General features: G+C 36.0%; 1 protein-coding gene and 1 pseudogene across 1 annotated transcript in view; both read left to right on the top strand.

Annotated features, from left to right (window-relative positions):
- ZNF385D (zinc finger protein 385D) overlaps window positions 1–17,726 on the top strand; it is a 227,308-nt gene that overhangs the window by 80,144 nt on the left and 129,438 nt on the right. The window contains exon 2 of the mRNA XM_069473294.1: window positions 17,340–17,450. Coding sequence (XP_069329395.1) covers window positions 17,340–17,450 — 111 coding nt within the window. The remainder of the gene's footprint in view (window positions 1–17,339; window positions 17,451–17,726) is intronic.
- On the top strand, window positions 24–1,353 carry LOC138386716 (keratin, type I cytoskeletal 18 pseudogene; annotated as a pseudogene).

Below are 17,726 nucleotides of genomic sequence, written 5' to 3'. Positions count from 1 at the left end.
TCTCGCTCTCTTCCGCTGACAGCATGAGTTTCACCACTCGCTCCACCACCTTCTCCACCAACTACCGGTCCCCAGGCGCCCAGCCTTAGCATCCTGCCCGTCAGCAGTGCGGCCAGCGTCTATGCAGGCACCGGGGGCTCAGGCTCCCGGATCTCCGTGTCCTGCTCCACCAGCATGCGGAGCGGCTGGTGGTCCGGGGGCCTGGCCGCGGGATGGCCGGGGGTCTGGCAGGAATAGGGGGCATCCAGACCGAGAAGGAGACCATGCAAGAGCTCAAGGATCGCCTGGCCTCCTACCTGGACAGAGTGAAGAGCCTGGAGATCGATAATCGAAGGCTGGAAAGCAAAATCCGGGAACACCTGGAGAAGAAGGGGCCCAGGTCAGAGACTGGGCGCATTACTTCAAAATCATCGAGGACCTGAGGACTCAGATCTTTGCAAATTGTGTGGACAATGCCCGCATCGTTCTGCAGATTGACAATGCCCGTCTTGCTGCTGGTGACTTTAGAGTCAAGTATGAGACAGAGCTGCCAATGCGCCAGTCTGTGGAGAGCGACATCCATGGGCTCCGCAAGGTCATTGATGACACCAATATCACTCGGCTGCAGCTAGAGACAGAGATCGAGGCTCTCAAGGAGGAGCTGGTCTTCATGAAGAAGAACCAGGAGGAGGAAGTAAAAGGCCTACAAGCCCAGATTGCCAGCTCTGGGTTGACCATGGAAGTAGACACTCCCAAATCCCAGGACCTCAGCAAGATCATGGCGGACATCCGGGCCCAGTATGACGAGCTGGCTCAGAAGAACCGAGAGGAGCTGGACAAGTACTGGTGCCAGCAGATTGAGGAGAGATCCACAGTGGTCACCTCACAGTCCGCCTAGGTCGACGCTGCCGAGATGACACTCACGGAGCTGAGACGTGCAGTCCAGTCCTTGGAGATCGACCTGGACTCCATGAGAAATGTGAAGGCCAACTTAGAGAACAGCCTGAGGGAGGTGGAGGCCCGCTACGCCATGCAGATGGAGCACTCAATGGGGTCCTGCTGCCCCTGGAGTCGGAGCTGGCACAGACCTGGGCAGAGGGGCAGCACCAGGCCCAGGAGTACGAGGCCCTGCTGAACATCAAGGTCAAGCTGGAGGCTGAGATTGCCACCTACCGCCGCCTGCTGGAAGACGGGGAAGACTTCAGTCTTGGTGATGCCATGGACAGCAGCAACTCCATGCAAACCATCCAAAAGACCATGACCCGCAGGATAGTGGATGGCAAAGTGATGTCTGAGACCAACGACACCAAAGTTCTGAGGCATTGAGGCAGTAGGACCAGAGTGCCCTTATACCAATAAAAAGTTCACAGGTCATTGAAAAAAAAAATAATAGTAATAACGATAATAAATATTTCAAGCATTTACTTCAGGGCTGGGAAGGTTTAAATGGAGAGTTTTGATTTTCATTTAAAGCTGTTTTGTACTATTTGATTTGTTTCCATGTGTGCATTATTTGATTAAAAATAAATAAAAATAGAAAAGAAATTATAGTGCAGTATATTCCAAGAGTCCCTATGGAAGGAGATTTGAAGTGCATGGGAAATACAAAATGTACTAGGTAGTGTTCCAACTAGCAAAATAACCTCTTAAATCAGTGTTTCTCAGTGTGCTTTCTCATGGGAAACCATCTGGGATATTCAAACTCCTTCAAACCATGTGAAGAGTGGTTAAATGGTTCCAGTTTATATTTTAGTTTATACAATTTATGTTATAGTCTATACAGTAAGCCACCAATAGTCCAAAAGCACTGTATTTTGAGTTTTTCAAAAATTTATATGTGTTTCTATATGATAGACACCAAACGTGTTTCAAATACAACCAAAAGGTAACTGTAACTTCATGGTTGAGAGGTTCTTCGGTATTGGGTTATGTTTGCCTGTGGTTCAGGTGGACTTAATCTTTAGGGTTTCTGGAAATACCATATATCCTCAACTTTATCTTTCCTTGATTTCCACAATTGAGAACATCCTTCTGGGCACTTGGTCTTCGTTATATCTGATTTAAGCTTCTGACTCAGTTTACTTTTATATTAGTTCCTTTAACTTAAGTCCTTAAAAGCCAGTAAGTAAAAAACAGGCAGAGTACAGAAAAATATGGAGAGAAGTGAAACAGTGCTTTGGCAACTCTTTAGGGATTAAAAATAGCCTGCACTGTAATATTAATAAAAGCCAGTCAATTGTAGGAGATACTTATAATAGCCTTTGTTTCCTTAACATTGTTCTGGTTTCATTTTCTCTGTAAGTTTTTGTTTTTGTTTTGTTAATGTATATGCATTTCTACTTGTGGTTTGTCAACCACCAAGGAATCCTCATTTAGATCCAATTTTTAAATTGAGTTCAGAAGTTTGTTTACCTACTCCACACAGTTCCAGAGTCATTGTGATGTGTAGGAAGAACACTGGATTTTAAAAAACCTAGATTTAAATCTTGGAGCTGGCTGGTAATATACAGGTGACCATGACAAATCATTTATCCTGGCTATTCCTCAAATTCTATTTCCTGTAAGAAGAGGGTAATACCATATCCTTTATAGAATTATTTGGCTACAAAATTACTTACTGGTGGGAAAGAAGGCCTTGGTGTTTTGAAAACATCTGGCTAAAAAATTTTAATCTAAGGAATGTGATTCTGTTACTAGGGTTTTGACAGTGCTTCCTAGTCATCCCCAAAGAGCATTTTAAACATCAAACCGAATTTGTCTTGTGTTGAGACCCTGGCTCTGTACCTTTAGCAAGCTCCCCAGCTGATACCCAGTGTACAGCTAAAGTTGAGAATGGTCGGCTTAAATACTTGGTAATCATTTTAAAAGTGTTTTACCTTTTAAATATGCAATTTATTTTGCATACATCAAGGCCCCAAAACACAAGTCACCCTCAGATGACACTGCAGTTCTCCTACAAAGTTGAACAATGTGGCTTCCACCCAGAATTATATCTTGGATCAGCTTTTTCTCTTTAAAGTGATTGACAGTCAACTGGGGTGTCTGTTTTTACATATCTAATTACTTTCTTCAACAATAAACCTTTATTGAGCACTTTCTGTCATCGGGCACTTGTTTTTCAAAGATAAATAAAACTTAGTACCTCTTTTGCAATTTAGGGAGGTAGAACTATAAGCATATTATTTGAGTAGCAGATGGTAAATGACATGATAATACAATTTACAGGGTGCTGTGAGGACTTGGAGGAGGAGTATTAGCCTACTGAGAGACTGGAGGGGGTCTTCTTGGAAACAATTGCCTTTAGAGGGATAGATAGGAATTATACATGTAATATATAAGTAATAAAGATTGAAGAAAAGAAAGAGCAATAGAAAAGAAAAGGAGACAATAAAACACACTGGATTATGCAAGGCATTGCCAGTAGGTCTGTATTACTGCAGCAAAATGTCTGGGGCAAGTAGGAATGGAAAATGAATTCAGAGATGTAGGTCTGGGGTAGTTCCTGGAAGGCAGTGTTTGCTAAAATGAAATGCCCCTTGTGGCTTGAGTTCCACATCACTGGTTAAGAGAAAGAAGTATATGGGCCACCTATGGGGGAGGAGGAGATGTAAATTAGTGAATTAGTGAATGAATACTTCAGTGCAAGAAGTAGAACATTTCAAGAAAATATCCACCCAGCCCAAGCACAAATCAAAAGATATTAAGAGATGCCAAATTATATTTTTTTCTTTTTTATTTCAGCATATTATGGGGGTACAAATGTTCAGATTACAAATATTGCCCTTGCCCCACCCGAGTCAAAGCTTCAAGCGTGTCCATCCCCCAGACAGTGAGCACCGCACTCATTATGTGTGAATATATCCATCTCCTCCTCCCCCCTCCCATCTGCCTGACACCCCTTGAATGTTATTGCTATATGTGCACTTAAGTGTTGATGCCAAATCATCAGCAGTGAGAGATTTTCTTAGGGAATTGGTGGAGTAATGCTGGTACATAAATAATATGTATGTTTATGTACATACACACATACAAACATATGCACATATAGACATATATGTGCATTTCCCTTTTTGCACAAATGGAAAAACAAGCAAGAATATTCTTACATACTGAATTTCATGTGTGTATGTGTTATCTTGGAATTTTCATGCTAGAAAAGGTCACATAGATTAACCTACAGAGAGGGAATTTGTATAAGAAGAGCCATTCCACATATGATTATACGTTTTTGAGGGCCTTAAATCGTGATTTAAACAAAGAAAACACATGCAAAGAAATGAGGAAAAAAATGTACAGTTAAAATCATGTAGCCCCCAATTTATGATTTTCATAATCAAACCAAACAGTTAAAGCCATGATAATCATTTACGAGGCTCTTACCAATGTGCCATTGTTTAATTTTTTCTATAGACTTCATAACTTTCATTTTGTGACAATTCAAAAATACTGTATCTAGGTTGTTTGCACTCTGGACAATAAAGATCTGCCATCAAGTGGTGTGCTACTTCTTTTAATTCTATTCTCCTCATCTCTGAATGTTTTAATTCCTTGAGTTTGTTTCTTCGTTCTACACCTTTGGGGATCACAAAATTCTTTGAGGATAAAACTGATTATGTCATGAAGTGGGACAAGGAAGGAATGGTCTCAGTAATCCACTTATTGTTCAAACTTTTTCTTTTAGCCATTTAGATAGGAAAACTGACTTTAATTACTATTTTTCCATTGACCAAGACACCCTAGAATTAGTGCCTGAATATAATTTCACAGTGGTTCCTAGATTTTTGTATTATCTATTCCATTTGTTATGAGTTGAATTGTGTCCTCTTAAAAAGATATGAAGTCCTAACCCACAATACATCAGAATGCAACGTTATTTGAAAGTATGATCTTAACAGATGTAATCAAGTTAAAATGAGTTCATTAGGGTAGACCCTGATCCAATATGACTGGTATCCTTATAAAAAGAGAAATTTGGACACAAAGACAAACATACACAGGGAGAATACGATGTGACGACACAGGATTGGAGTGATGCACCTACAAGCCAAGGAATTCTAAAGATTGCTGGCAAAAAACCAGACACTAGGAATAGGCAAGGAAAGATTTCCCATACAGGTTTCAGAGGAAGTATGGATTTGCCAACACTTTGATTTCAAACTTCTAGCCTCCAGAACAGTAATATGATATATTTCCATTGTTTGAAGCCACTGAGTTTGCAGTATTTTGTTATAGTAGCCCTGGGAGACTAACACCCTGTTAAAATATTAAAAAATAAATATTAAAAGACTAATGTAAGACTGACACATTTTAATTTTTTTCAAGCCAGGATATAATGAATGAATGAATGGAGCCCTCTATCTAATACCACTGTGATTTATAAAAGAAAAAATTTTAACAATAGAAAAGCAGGAAGGACATATTTAATAATAGGAAGATCCTTGAAATTTAGACATCTATAATTTATGTATAAAAGTATATTGTCCTTACCTTTATTTTTACCTCAGAGTCAAGCGCATTTCCACACCTGACTGACCCACATTGTAATGACCTGCCAAATAACCAGATGCATTGTGGACTTCTGATACAGCTGGTAATAGAATAGGTTTCTGGAATATATTTTCTTGTTCAATCAATAATGCTCCAGGGCATTTGTGAAAATGGAATCCAAACTGTGGAGTTGTGGGGTTTAATTACCTTAGACCTTTTGCAGAAACCAGTCCTGAAGACCGTTGAGAAACCTGACTTCTCTCTGTGGCAGCAGGCTCCACAGGCATCCATTACCTTTGAAAGAGATTTTGCTATGTAAGTTCATCAAAAACAAGACTCTAATCAAATATTATATTAGAGTAAAATTAAGACTTTGTAAATGCTGATGACAAGGTTTCTAAAATGTCCAAATTAAACACTGAAGTCTTCTTCATGGGTGGTATTAGGTCAACCAGGCATCATTCATTCTTTTTTTAGAAATGCAGTCTCTATCAAAATACTGATATTTTTTTGCAGGAATAGAAAAAAAATCCTAAAATTCATAAGGAACCACAAAAGACCCTGAATAGTTAAAGCAATCCTGAGTGAAGAGAACAAAACTGGTGGAGGCATCATACTACTTTCAAAATATACTCAATGCCATAATAACCAAAACAACATGATATTGGCATAAAAGCAGAAACATAGACCAATGGAACAGAATAGAGAACCCAGAAATTAATGCATTTATTTATAGCCAACTGATTTTTGACAAAGGTGCCAAGAAGATAACTGAGGAAAGGACAGTCTCTTTAATAAACGATGCTGGGAAAACTGAATATCCATATGCAGAAGACCCCTATATCATACCATATACAAAATTAACTCAAAATACATTGAACACCTAAATGTAAGACCCAAAATTATCAATCTCTTAGAAGGAAACATAGGGGAAATGCTTCAGGACATTTGTCTGGGCAAAGATATTTTGGATAAGACATAAAAAATGCAGGCAACAAAGGCAAAAATAGACAAATGGGGTTATATCAAACTAAAAAGTTTCTGCATAGCCAAGGTGACAGTCAGTAGAGTGAAGATACAACCTTCAGAGTAGGAGAAAATATTTGCAAACTATTCTTTCAACAAGGGATTAATAGGCAGAATATTAGGCAGATTAATAGGCAGAATTATTGGTTGAAAGGAATCAAACAATAACAAAAATAAAAATCCAATTAAAAAATGGGGATATGATCTGATAGACAATTTTCAAAAGAAGACATAGAAATGGTCAACAAGTACATGAAAAATGCTAAACATAACTAATTATCAGGGATATACAAACCAAAATCACAATGAGACATCATCTCACCTCAGAATCACTATTATCAAAACGACAAAAAAATAATAAATGCTGGCAAGAATGTGGAGAAAAGGGAACTTTATGTACTGTGAGTAAGAATGTTAAATTAGGACAGTCATTATGGAAAACAATATGGATCTTTCTCAAAAAACTACAACTACAACTACCATATCATGCAGCAATCCCACTACGGGATATATATCCAAAGGAAAGGGAATCAGTATGTTGAATTGATATATGCACTTTTGTGTTTGTTGCAGCATTGTTGAAATAGTTAAGCTATGGAATCAATGTTGGTATCCATCAACAGATGAATGGATAAAGAAAATGTGGTATATGTATATATACAATGGAATATTTATTCAGCCATAAAAAATAACGAAAATCTGTCATTTGTGGCAACGTGGATGGAACTGGAGGTCATTATGTTAAGTGTAACAAGCCAGACAAAGAAATGTAAATACCTCATGTCCCTGCTTATATGTAGAAGCTAAATAAGTTGAGAAGTAGAGAGGGGAATATTGGTAACTAGCAGCTGGGAAGGGTAGGGAGAAGGAGGGAATAGGGAGAGGTTAGTTAACAGAAAACAAAATTACAGCTAGACAGGAGGAATAAGTTCTAGTGTTCTTTAGCACTGTAGGGTGAGTATAGTTACAAATAATTTATATTTTCAAATAGCTAGAAAAGAGAATTTTTTAATGTTCCTAGTACAAAAAAATGATAAATGCTTGAGGTATTGGATATGCTAATTACCTTGCTGTGGTCACTAAACATTGTACACAGGTATGGAAACACCACACTGTATCCCATAAATATGTATGATTATTATATGTCAATTAAAAAATAATAAAAATGATTATATTCTTTTGGCTAGAAAAAAGTCTTGTTACAGAAAAAGGAAGCCCATTAATGGAACAAAATAGCTTTCATTTTATCTCATGCTTTTTTTTTCTTAGAATGTAGCTTTTCTGAATTATAAAGTGATAAACTTCAATAAAATTTAAATATGTACTGAATACTCACTGGGTTCCAGGGAAAGGATTGAGAACCACAGGGATATGAACATAGGTGAAACATAGCCCCTATCCAAGGGAAATATCACACATAGATGATTTCTAAAGTTGTGTCCAGGGTTTAACTGACAAATTGTGTTGGTAATGATTATGTATTTCCATTTAAAAATTTCAGAGTGCAAGTATCTGTGGGCATTCCATAATATGACCACAATATATTGGTTAAATGCAATTTGTATGAGCACATAAGTGATTCTAAGAAAAATAATGTCTTAAGATCCCCTTAAGCCTATCCATCCTTTACTTTGGACTTGCTATGTTTCACTTTATTAACCTACCATAGAACATTAGGGAAAATAGCTATAGCAAAAATCTACTGACAGTGAAATGTTTCTTACATTTAGATATGTCTTGAGTACTTGGAGAGCATCCAAATGCTTTTGCTCATTTAAGTTAAAGCAATGATTTTTTCTGAAAAAAATCATTTTCTCCTTAGCTGATCAAATGACCTCTATGGGTGTTAGCCTTTGTCAAAAAAGATGCCTGGTGGAAAATTGGTTTGATGTTGGCACATTCATTAAATGTAGATGAGAGAACCTGGCAAATCATTGCTCTGTTGCTTAGATGACAATACAATATATGCAAGTTCTGCTTGATGGCTTGCAGTTTCAGAGTCTACTCACAGAGTTGGTATTCTGTATCCTATTGGATCATGGAGTCATTCTCCCATATACCTTTGCTTCTAATAAGCTCTCTACACTCCTTTAGCCTAAGGTTTCCTTCTGAATGTCAGTTTTCCCACTGCTATTGTTAATATTATTAATATTGTTAATATTATTCCAAGGCTGTTATTGTTTAGATATTTGGCTTCAATATTGTTCAATTTATTTAGCAAATGAACAGATAGATATTGAACCCTTGGTAAGTGTGTAAGTAAGTTACTCACTTAATTGCTGGATACAAATAACAATGAGAGTGAACCCTGCCTTGACTTTACTGTTGGAGATACAAACAAATCAAGAGACATCTTCAGATGGTGTGAGGAATTGTTACACTCCAATTAGTGGGAAGACCTATCTCAGTTGAAGAAGTTTGGGTAAGAGTTCTGCAAGAAAAGATGTCATATTTGAGTCCTGAAAGCTGGGTAGGCATTAGCAAAGCATGGGGAAAGGAGTTTTCAAGTTAGAGGAAGTGGAATGTGTAAAAGTCTTGAAGGTAAAAGAGAGCTAGGTGTATTGAAAAATTGGCTGTTTCCTTAATGCATTTATATGACTTATACATATTATATTTCCTACTTAAATGTATCAAATCAGATTTGGGCTTGATCTAATTAAGGAGATTGATGGAAATAAGCCTGCCCCTAGTTGAATGAATCTATTTGTTAAATGAACTTGTGCATTTCTTTTGCTATTTGGCAAAAGCAAAGAAACCATGATGTGTTTAATGTGTACGTCCATTGAACACCACCCTTCCTCTCCCAGGCTGCACAGACCTGGATCTTAATCTTGTGTGATTTGTATTCCTGCTAAATTCCTTACTAACCCAAATCCCATAGAAAGTAGAATAACATCTTCATCACCCCAAATTATTTTGATTCATGTACAATACTGAACGGTTAGCTCTTTTAGATTTTTTTAAAGAAATCAAAAGAAAAACATGATAAATTTTATTAAAAAACCCATATTCATGTCACTCAATTTTACAACTGTTAATATTTTGTCATATTTGCTTCTAGTTGTTCTGGATTTTTTTAAAAATGAAACATTATGGATGTATCTATAATCCTCTCTGGCCATTTCCCTAGTCCTATCCTTGGATCCCTAAAAGGCCAGAACAAGTAGGAATTTGGTGTGTGCCCTTCCTTGCATTCTAGTTCTCTTACTTTTATGTATAAAGATGTACATCCACAAACAATTTATAGAATTTTATATGTGTGTGATTATTGTTAATTTTTTATTATGGAATATTCCAAACATGTGCTAGAATAGAATAGTATAATGAAAGCCCAAACACCCATCACATAGCTTCACCAGTTAGCCATTCAAGACCAATCATGTTTCATCTATATCCACACACACTAACCCCTAAATCCACTCAATTATTTTGAAGCAAATCCCAGTCATAATATCATTTCCTTAGTATTTATTTGACTATGTATTTCCAAATGATAATGACTTTTTAAAACACAATGCTATAATTATCAAAACTAAAAATTTTTAAATATTTCTTTATTATTATCAAAAATTTAGTTTTCCTTTCCTCCAATTGTCTTCTAATATTTATTGTACAGTTTGTTAGAATCAGGATCCACATAAGGCCCATTGTTTGGAGTTGGCTGCTATGTCTCTTAAATATATTTAAAGTTATAGGTCTGTTACCAATTATTTTCTAACTATTTGTTAAAAAAAAGTCAGTTGTTTTATAGTTTCCCACAATTAGAAATTTGCAGATTTTATTCATGTAAAGACTTATAACTTGTGTTTCTGTCCCTCCATTCCCTGTAAGCAAGTAATTACATCTACAGTCTTGAACACATTCAAGTTTGATATTTTTGGCAAGACTTCCTTATAGGCGGTAGTGTACTTCTTTAGGAAATACCCGATATCTGTTTATATGTTCATTAGTAGTAATTGATGGTCATTGCCTAGATATGTTATTTCTTTGAGACTTATAAATTAGTACTATGCTAACTTCCTACTTTATTTATTGACTATGCATGTGTGAATTTTTTAGTGTCTGATGCCATATTATAGACATTCTTCTGCATTTTGTTTATGTTTATCTCTCCGTGCTGACAAATAAATATTTAATGAGTTCCTGGAAATGTCTGTATGGTATTCCATCCTATAGCCTTTTTTTTTTTTTTTTTTACTATTTATCATTTTTCCTATTATTGGATATTTAGGTTGTTTCAAATTTTTGCTAATACAAATAAAACTGCAGGGTACTTCTTTGTAATGATCTTTTGGTGCACACGGGTCAAAGCTTCTCCAGAAGTTAAATGTTTAGGTCATATTTTAGATTCATTTTCAGTGTTACTAGGTAGTACTAAATTTATCTCCACTTTTCCCAAGGCTTCTGAGGCCTTCCAGTGTCCTTCAGCTCAAAGTACTCAGCATGCCAACGTGCCATACTTTGGGGTATCATGTTGTGAGCCCCAATACTGCAATCATTTAGGAAATTGTATGTCACCATGTAATTGGTAAATGTGAAAACCGAAGATAAATGAAAGTATTCTTTTATATATTGTTAAATGAAAACAATAGGAAATATTCTATGTTATGCCTACAACTATATAATATTATGCATTCAAAAGTATAAATATGTACAAATGTTGTACAATAAGAAAAGTGTGGCTCATCTTTGTCCTCAGTTCCTGGGAGGTAGCTCCTAAGGCCTTATAATTTCCCAAGTGATAGGAGTATCTGAGCCCCTTGGATCACACCTGAGTTTATGCTAAGGAGGTAACTCAGGATGCGGCCCAGTCACCAGAAAGACTAACCATACATATAACTAGAGGATTAGGGCTTCAAGCCAGGTAATATCAGCCCGACCTCTGGGAGTGACATGGGTCTGGATACTGAGTTCAACCAGCTGTTCACTGTTTCAATCAACCATGCCGACATAATGAAACCCTAATAAAAGCTCTAGATAGCAAGACTTGGTGAGTTTCCTGGTTGGGAAGGTGTAGGGAGGGTAATGCATCCTGATTCTATGCGGAGAGGACATGGAATCTCTGCATTTGGGATCCTCCCAGTTCTAGCCCTATGGGTCTCTTCATTTAGCTGGTCCTGACTTGTATCCTTTATGATACAATTATACATGTAAGTATAGTGCTTTCTTGAGTTCTATGAATCATTTCAGCAAGTTATCAAACCTGTAGGGCTTATGGGAACCCCCAGATTTGTAGCCAACTTGTCAGACATGAAGCTGGCTTGGGACCCACAAACTTGTCACTGGCATCTGAAGTAAGGACAGTTTTGAGGACTATGCCCTTAACCTGTGAAATCTACACTAATTTCATGTAATTAGTGCCAGAATTGCATTGCAGGATTGCAACATTTTGAAAACTCTTTGTCAGCACGTGTTAAAGTTTAACCTATGCATATTCTTCAACCTAAGAACTTAATTCCTAGGTATGTACCTCAGAAAAATGACTGCTATATACAGCAAAACATGCTCAGAAATGTTTATAGTAGCTTATTCATAATATTATAGATTCAAAGAGAAAATAACCCAAATATTAATCAATAGTAGAACAGGCAAACAATTCGATTATGGTCCTGCAATGTAATATTATATAGTAATGAAAGAGGAACAAAATACTAACAGACAACTATGTTGAATGAAAGAAGCCAGACACAAAAAAATACATACTGTACACTTACATTTTTACAAAGTGCAAAAGCAGGTGAAAATAGCCTATGGTGACATCTCATAATGACGGTTATCACTGGAGGTTATTGACTGGGCATGTGCTCAGGACTGGGAGCCTTCTAGAACGCTGAAAGTGTTCTATTTCATTATTGGAATGGTGGTAACATAGGAGTATGCATGCATTTTAAAAACCTACAAATTATACACTTATAATTTATGTGCTTTTTGCATATAAGTTATATATTCATTTTAAAAGTTAAAAAAGACAAAAATGCAAATTTCTCAAATGAACAAATTTGTGTGGAAGTGGCATTTTTAGGAATTTTGATATTGGTGCTTTCTAATTAATATGTGAATGTAATATAAGTAATTTTACTAATTCAGAGTAGATGTAACAAATGCCGCAAGGTTTCCACTCAGTGTCACTTAACGCTAGAAGGGCAAAAATATCCACAAATATCCTACATATTTATATATAGTGAATATTCCAAAGCTCGATTATGGCACTTGAGAGATTCGGGGGCCAGGATATTGGGTATTAGCTGGTCTCCCACTTACCAGTGGTGTGTTATTGGGCAAGGGCAGTAAGAGCTCCTTGGTAAGTTAGGATGGAAATAATGCTTATAAACATCACACACACACAGGAAATACCCTTAAGTGTAACCTTTAGAGTTATTGTTACTAGCCATTATTACATAGAAATACCAGCTGGAAGAGACAACTTTTATATTTCAGAACTTCTAAACTTCCTGACATTTGAGTTCTTATTCTTTGTCTGAAAAACTGCAAGCCACAATAATAATAGCTATAGAGAAAGGAGGTCTCTTAGAGCAGGAAATGTAAACCCAGGGTTAAGCTCCAGCCTCTCTGACAATGCGGCAGACTCCCTACAGAAGGAAGCCCTGAGCTGGGGCTGTTGCACTTGAGGCATGTCCCTTGTGTGCTCATTTACAGATCAATTTAGCAGAATCCCCAGAGGGGAGGTAAGGGAAAACCTTGGCCTTAGATAGAAAAGCAAAGGTCCTTAAGCCTGAAATGAAGAAAAACATATTCATTTGGCTTTAAATAAGGCCTTAGGCTGAGTTTGAAATTGAATTTTAGTCTTAGAGTTCGGGTAAGCATACCAATAGGTAGTGTATCATTCTTCATTTTTGTTTGTTTTGGGGGGTTGGAGAATGGTGTTTAGAAAATTCTGGCTTTCAAAATATCTCAATTTAGAAATTAAATAAATATATCATAAAATACCATGTGGATTTTAACATTTCTTTTAGTTTTTAATTCAGTGCTGCATGGGTGAAAGATACCTGAAATTTCTATGTATAACATTTTTAGTTTAGTGTCTTTACTGTTGTATTGAAGCATTTACATTTTATATATATTTTATAATGGCTTTTTTTCCCCTCAGATCACTATTTTCTAAACTGTTGTGTTGAACAATGATGTAAAATTTAAAAACAAAGAAATCAATAAAAGCTTTGGCTATATCATTTTAGAAATCATGTATTTAAAACATTTTTAGTGTAGAACATCTCAGAGATTTTAATGTTCTGTTATGCATGATTAATGTCTAGGCTGATTTTCTACAACTTTTCTAACCCAAGAATTCCTTTCTTTCTTTCCTAACACACATACTGGCATATCTTGACACTGATTATGGAGAAAAACTCCTGATGATAATATACATACACATGTAAGATGTGATTGTTTTGGCATATAAGGACTATTTGTTCATGGGGAGAAAACTCACATATGTGACTTTCTTTTTAAATAAAATATTTGATAATAGTGGTAAATAGTGATAAGTTTAGGCAAAATGATCAAAGTGGCTGGGTGTTCCCTGATTTGACAGTAGATGCTATAGTAGTTACACAATATGTGGTATTATTGAATTAACTATTTGACAACAGAACTGGCTATTATTGAGATTTTACCCTTTCATAATTCCTCATTATAAATGGACATCTATATGTATGATATGATTTATTTTCATTAATAAAAGTGTTAAAACTTCAATAATTTTGCTGTACCAGATTCCTAAAATGATAAAATATAATTACTTTTGGTGGTGTACCTATAGTTTGTGAAACCATCTTTAAAATATAATTTAGTTGAGTGGGTTTTTTTAATGTATTCTGGGAAATAAAATTGTCTTGGAAGAAGAATTTGCATTTTGAAATCTGATTTTATAGCCACAGTGATCATAACATCATTCAATTCACACAAAAGAATTTAATCTAGAGACTATGTCACATTTGCATGAAGTATCTAGTTCCAAAATACCTCCTACACAAATTTGGATTGAATGTGTTCCCTGCTTCCCCAGTGTTACTAAAAGACCAAAATAATACCCTGCTCACCAATATATGATAAAAACTCAGCAGTATGTATTTTCAGCGAGCATCTTTGATATAAATATGCAGTTCATTTTTATTTCGAAGTCTTATTATAAAAGGACTTCAATATTCCTTAATGGGTCATAGGGATCATTCACCTTATCCCCTGCTAGAAATGGGCCCCCTTTATGTACAGAACACACAGCAGAACGTGGTGGGAGAAATACCTCTATGTCAGTGACCTCTTTCTACGATTAATTTTTCTTTCAGCTGGCGACTGAAGGGAAAATTATCCCCCAGTGTTCTTTGTGCTTGTTGTTACAGAAGCTTTGTGATGACATTTTTAAAGTGGTAAAGAATGATCCTGGAGAGCAGAATGAGGGCCACCAAGCCAGTTCAGATCCACACAATTGTGTGGCCATTGGCTTTCTTGAGCTCTGTGCATTGTTAATGTTGGTTCTGAAGAAATAGGGGTGAGGCAGGGTTGGAAGTGTAACTGGGGTGGAGCACTTGGCAGTGTGTGTAGAGAAGAATCCTGTAGCAGGCCCTGTGACCTTTCATACTACTGTCCTATAGCAGGCCCAAGCTAAAACAAAAAGAGATACTGTAATTTTAAATTAATTTTTAATGTTTGGATTAAGAAATTGAACTGAATTTAGGCCTGAGCTTAGATTGTTATTAAGACTTGAAAAGATCATAGGATTTACTGAAAACAATTGAAATGTTCACCAGTGGCAATGGATAAACACATTGCAGTATATCCATACAAAGGAATGCTACTCAGCAATAAAAAGAAACAAGCTACTGATACATGTAACAACCTGGATGAATCTGAAAAGCATTGTATTGAATGAAAGTTGCCAGACACAAAAGACCACATTCTCTGTGATACCATTTATATGAACTTATAGAAAAGGCAAAAATATAGTGACAGAAAGCAGACCAGTGGTTCCAGGGGCTGGGGATAGTAGACAGAGATTGACCACAGAGGGGCAGGAGGGAACTTGTTCCAGGTAATGGAAATGTTTTATATGGTAATTATCAGGACTGTATGCATTTGTAAGATTTCATTAACTTGTACACTTAACATTGGTGAATTTTACTGTGTAAATTATACCTAAATAAAATTGATTACAAAGAAAGTATGGTAGAATTCACTAGTAAGTGGGGAGGGGATTTTATAATTTGCTAATACCAAAAAGTCACCAGAAAAATTATGGGGACAGCCTGAGTTTCATCCAGAATCTGGATAAGAATTGATGTCAGTTAACAAACTTAAAAAGAAGGTAGAAGATAAAAATGATTACACCCATGAGGTCTTCTTTGTTCATTGTAACTGTTAAATATGTAAAGCACCTATCTGGGTGGTTAGCACATAGAATGCATTTAATAAATGCTTATTGCTAGTATTTTTATTGTTGTTGTTGTTTTTATTGTTCAGAGTGCCTAGACCACCTAATGGGAGTTGTGAACACAGGGGAGACAGAAACTTTCTCTGACCTGCCAGTGGAGATAGCCTATGAGTGGTTCTGGTGATTGAAATACACGATATGAAGTGGAATTTATCAATGATTTATTTAGGGGAATTAATAAACTATAATGTGTCACAGAAGCTGAATATGAGAGCATCATTCCTCTGACACATTCTGAGTTTTTCTGTGTATGTCAAATCATTTCTGAGCTATCTCAATCTATTGTGAGGAGTCTTAGAAGAATTTGTATCTGATAAGAGTTAAGAATTCCTAAATTTTCAGGCATTTAACAGAAGTCGTGGCTATATACAGAACATTGAAACCATTCAGAAATGTTTTTTGATTATGAGAGAAATGGCTAGTGTGCCAACAATGACTATAGGAGTGTTAACTTTGTTTAGCACATGTTGACCTTGATCTTCACATGTGCTGCCATAAGGAACATATAATAATAGCCAGCATCTATTGATTTTTTAAATGTGCCCAGACTGACTGTGCTAAGTAAATTTCATGAATTATCATATTCAAACCTCATCACAACTTTAAGAAATAGACACAGATAGAAAAGAGTTTTCATAAGAATTAAGAAGCAGATCAAAAGTTTGATCTGACTCTAACAGTTCGAGAATCACTGATGTGAACAACAGGACAAAAATTGGTGAGGGAATATTAAGCCTTCTCAGAGTTGGATTGCTGAGATTACGTTTCTGTTGTTGCTTGTCCTGTCCTGGGGATAGGATGGAGATAGATAACTGACATCTGGCCCAAACTCTCTGTACCTTCCAAAATATGTCCATAGGAGAGCAGTATATACTAGGTAGTCAGTAAATGATTACTGAATGACTTAATTAACAGCTCCTTATAGAAAGCAGAATTTGTATACTATATTCTTAGGATCTAAAAGATACCAAACATAACATCAGGTTGATGTTGAATAATGGTACATAATTTATTTTCATGACTTCCCAGCTGAATAACTCTATTTTGAAGTCCATTTTGGGACAATAGACACATTTCTGTGTTAAATTATTTGCATTAGCAATAACTTGAGTTTTGATAAATCTTTAATTATATTTAAGGATTATTAAACTAAGACAATTGTTGATCCTAAATGTGGAATCTAATGGGTACGTTTATCATATCCTTATCATACTGAGCTTTGAGCTTTTGGTTATCTATTTTCCCAGAAATTAGAAATGTTGTTTCTTAGAATAAAAATGTTCTTTATAATGTGAGCAGTAGATTGAAGCTGTGCAGATTGGTTCTTTAATGAAATAGGAAAATTCCAATGGAACTGACAAGCTTTATTTCTATTTGTTGTATTTTTTTCTCATTACAGATGGACCCAATTCAGAAAGCTGTAATAAATCATACATTCGGGGTTCCTCTTCCCCATCGAAGAAAGCAAATCATATCATGCAACATTTGCCAGTTGAGATTTAATTCTGATGTAAGTTTATCATTTAGTATTCACTAAAAAATGTATTATGCTGTTCTGATCCTGTAGGAGAAAAAATTTTTTAAAACACTTTTCTCCAATAACTGAGCATGTCAAAATTCAAAGGTAGCATTTCATTCCTTATATGTTTTGATTTTGGAATTTATTACATTGTGCTTAGTTTTTTACTATACAAAATCCATACACATACAAGTTTTTATACTTGCAGTTTAGTGTTTGTTTTGTTTGTTTTTATTTTTATTTTTTGTCTGCTGGGAAAGCTACATG

This window comes from Eulemur rufifrons, chromosome 7, assembly GCF_041146395.1.
Source record: "Eulemur rufifrons isolate Redbay chromosome 7, OSU_ERuf_1, whole genome shotgun sequence".
NCBI classification, from domain to species: Eukaryota; Metazoa; Chordata; class Mammalia; order Primates; family Lemuridae; genus Eulemur; species Eulemur rufifrons.
This window is presented reverse-complemented; position numbering and strand designations above follow the sequence as displayed.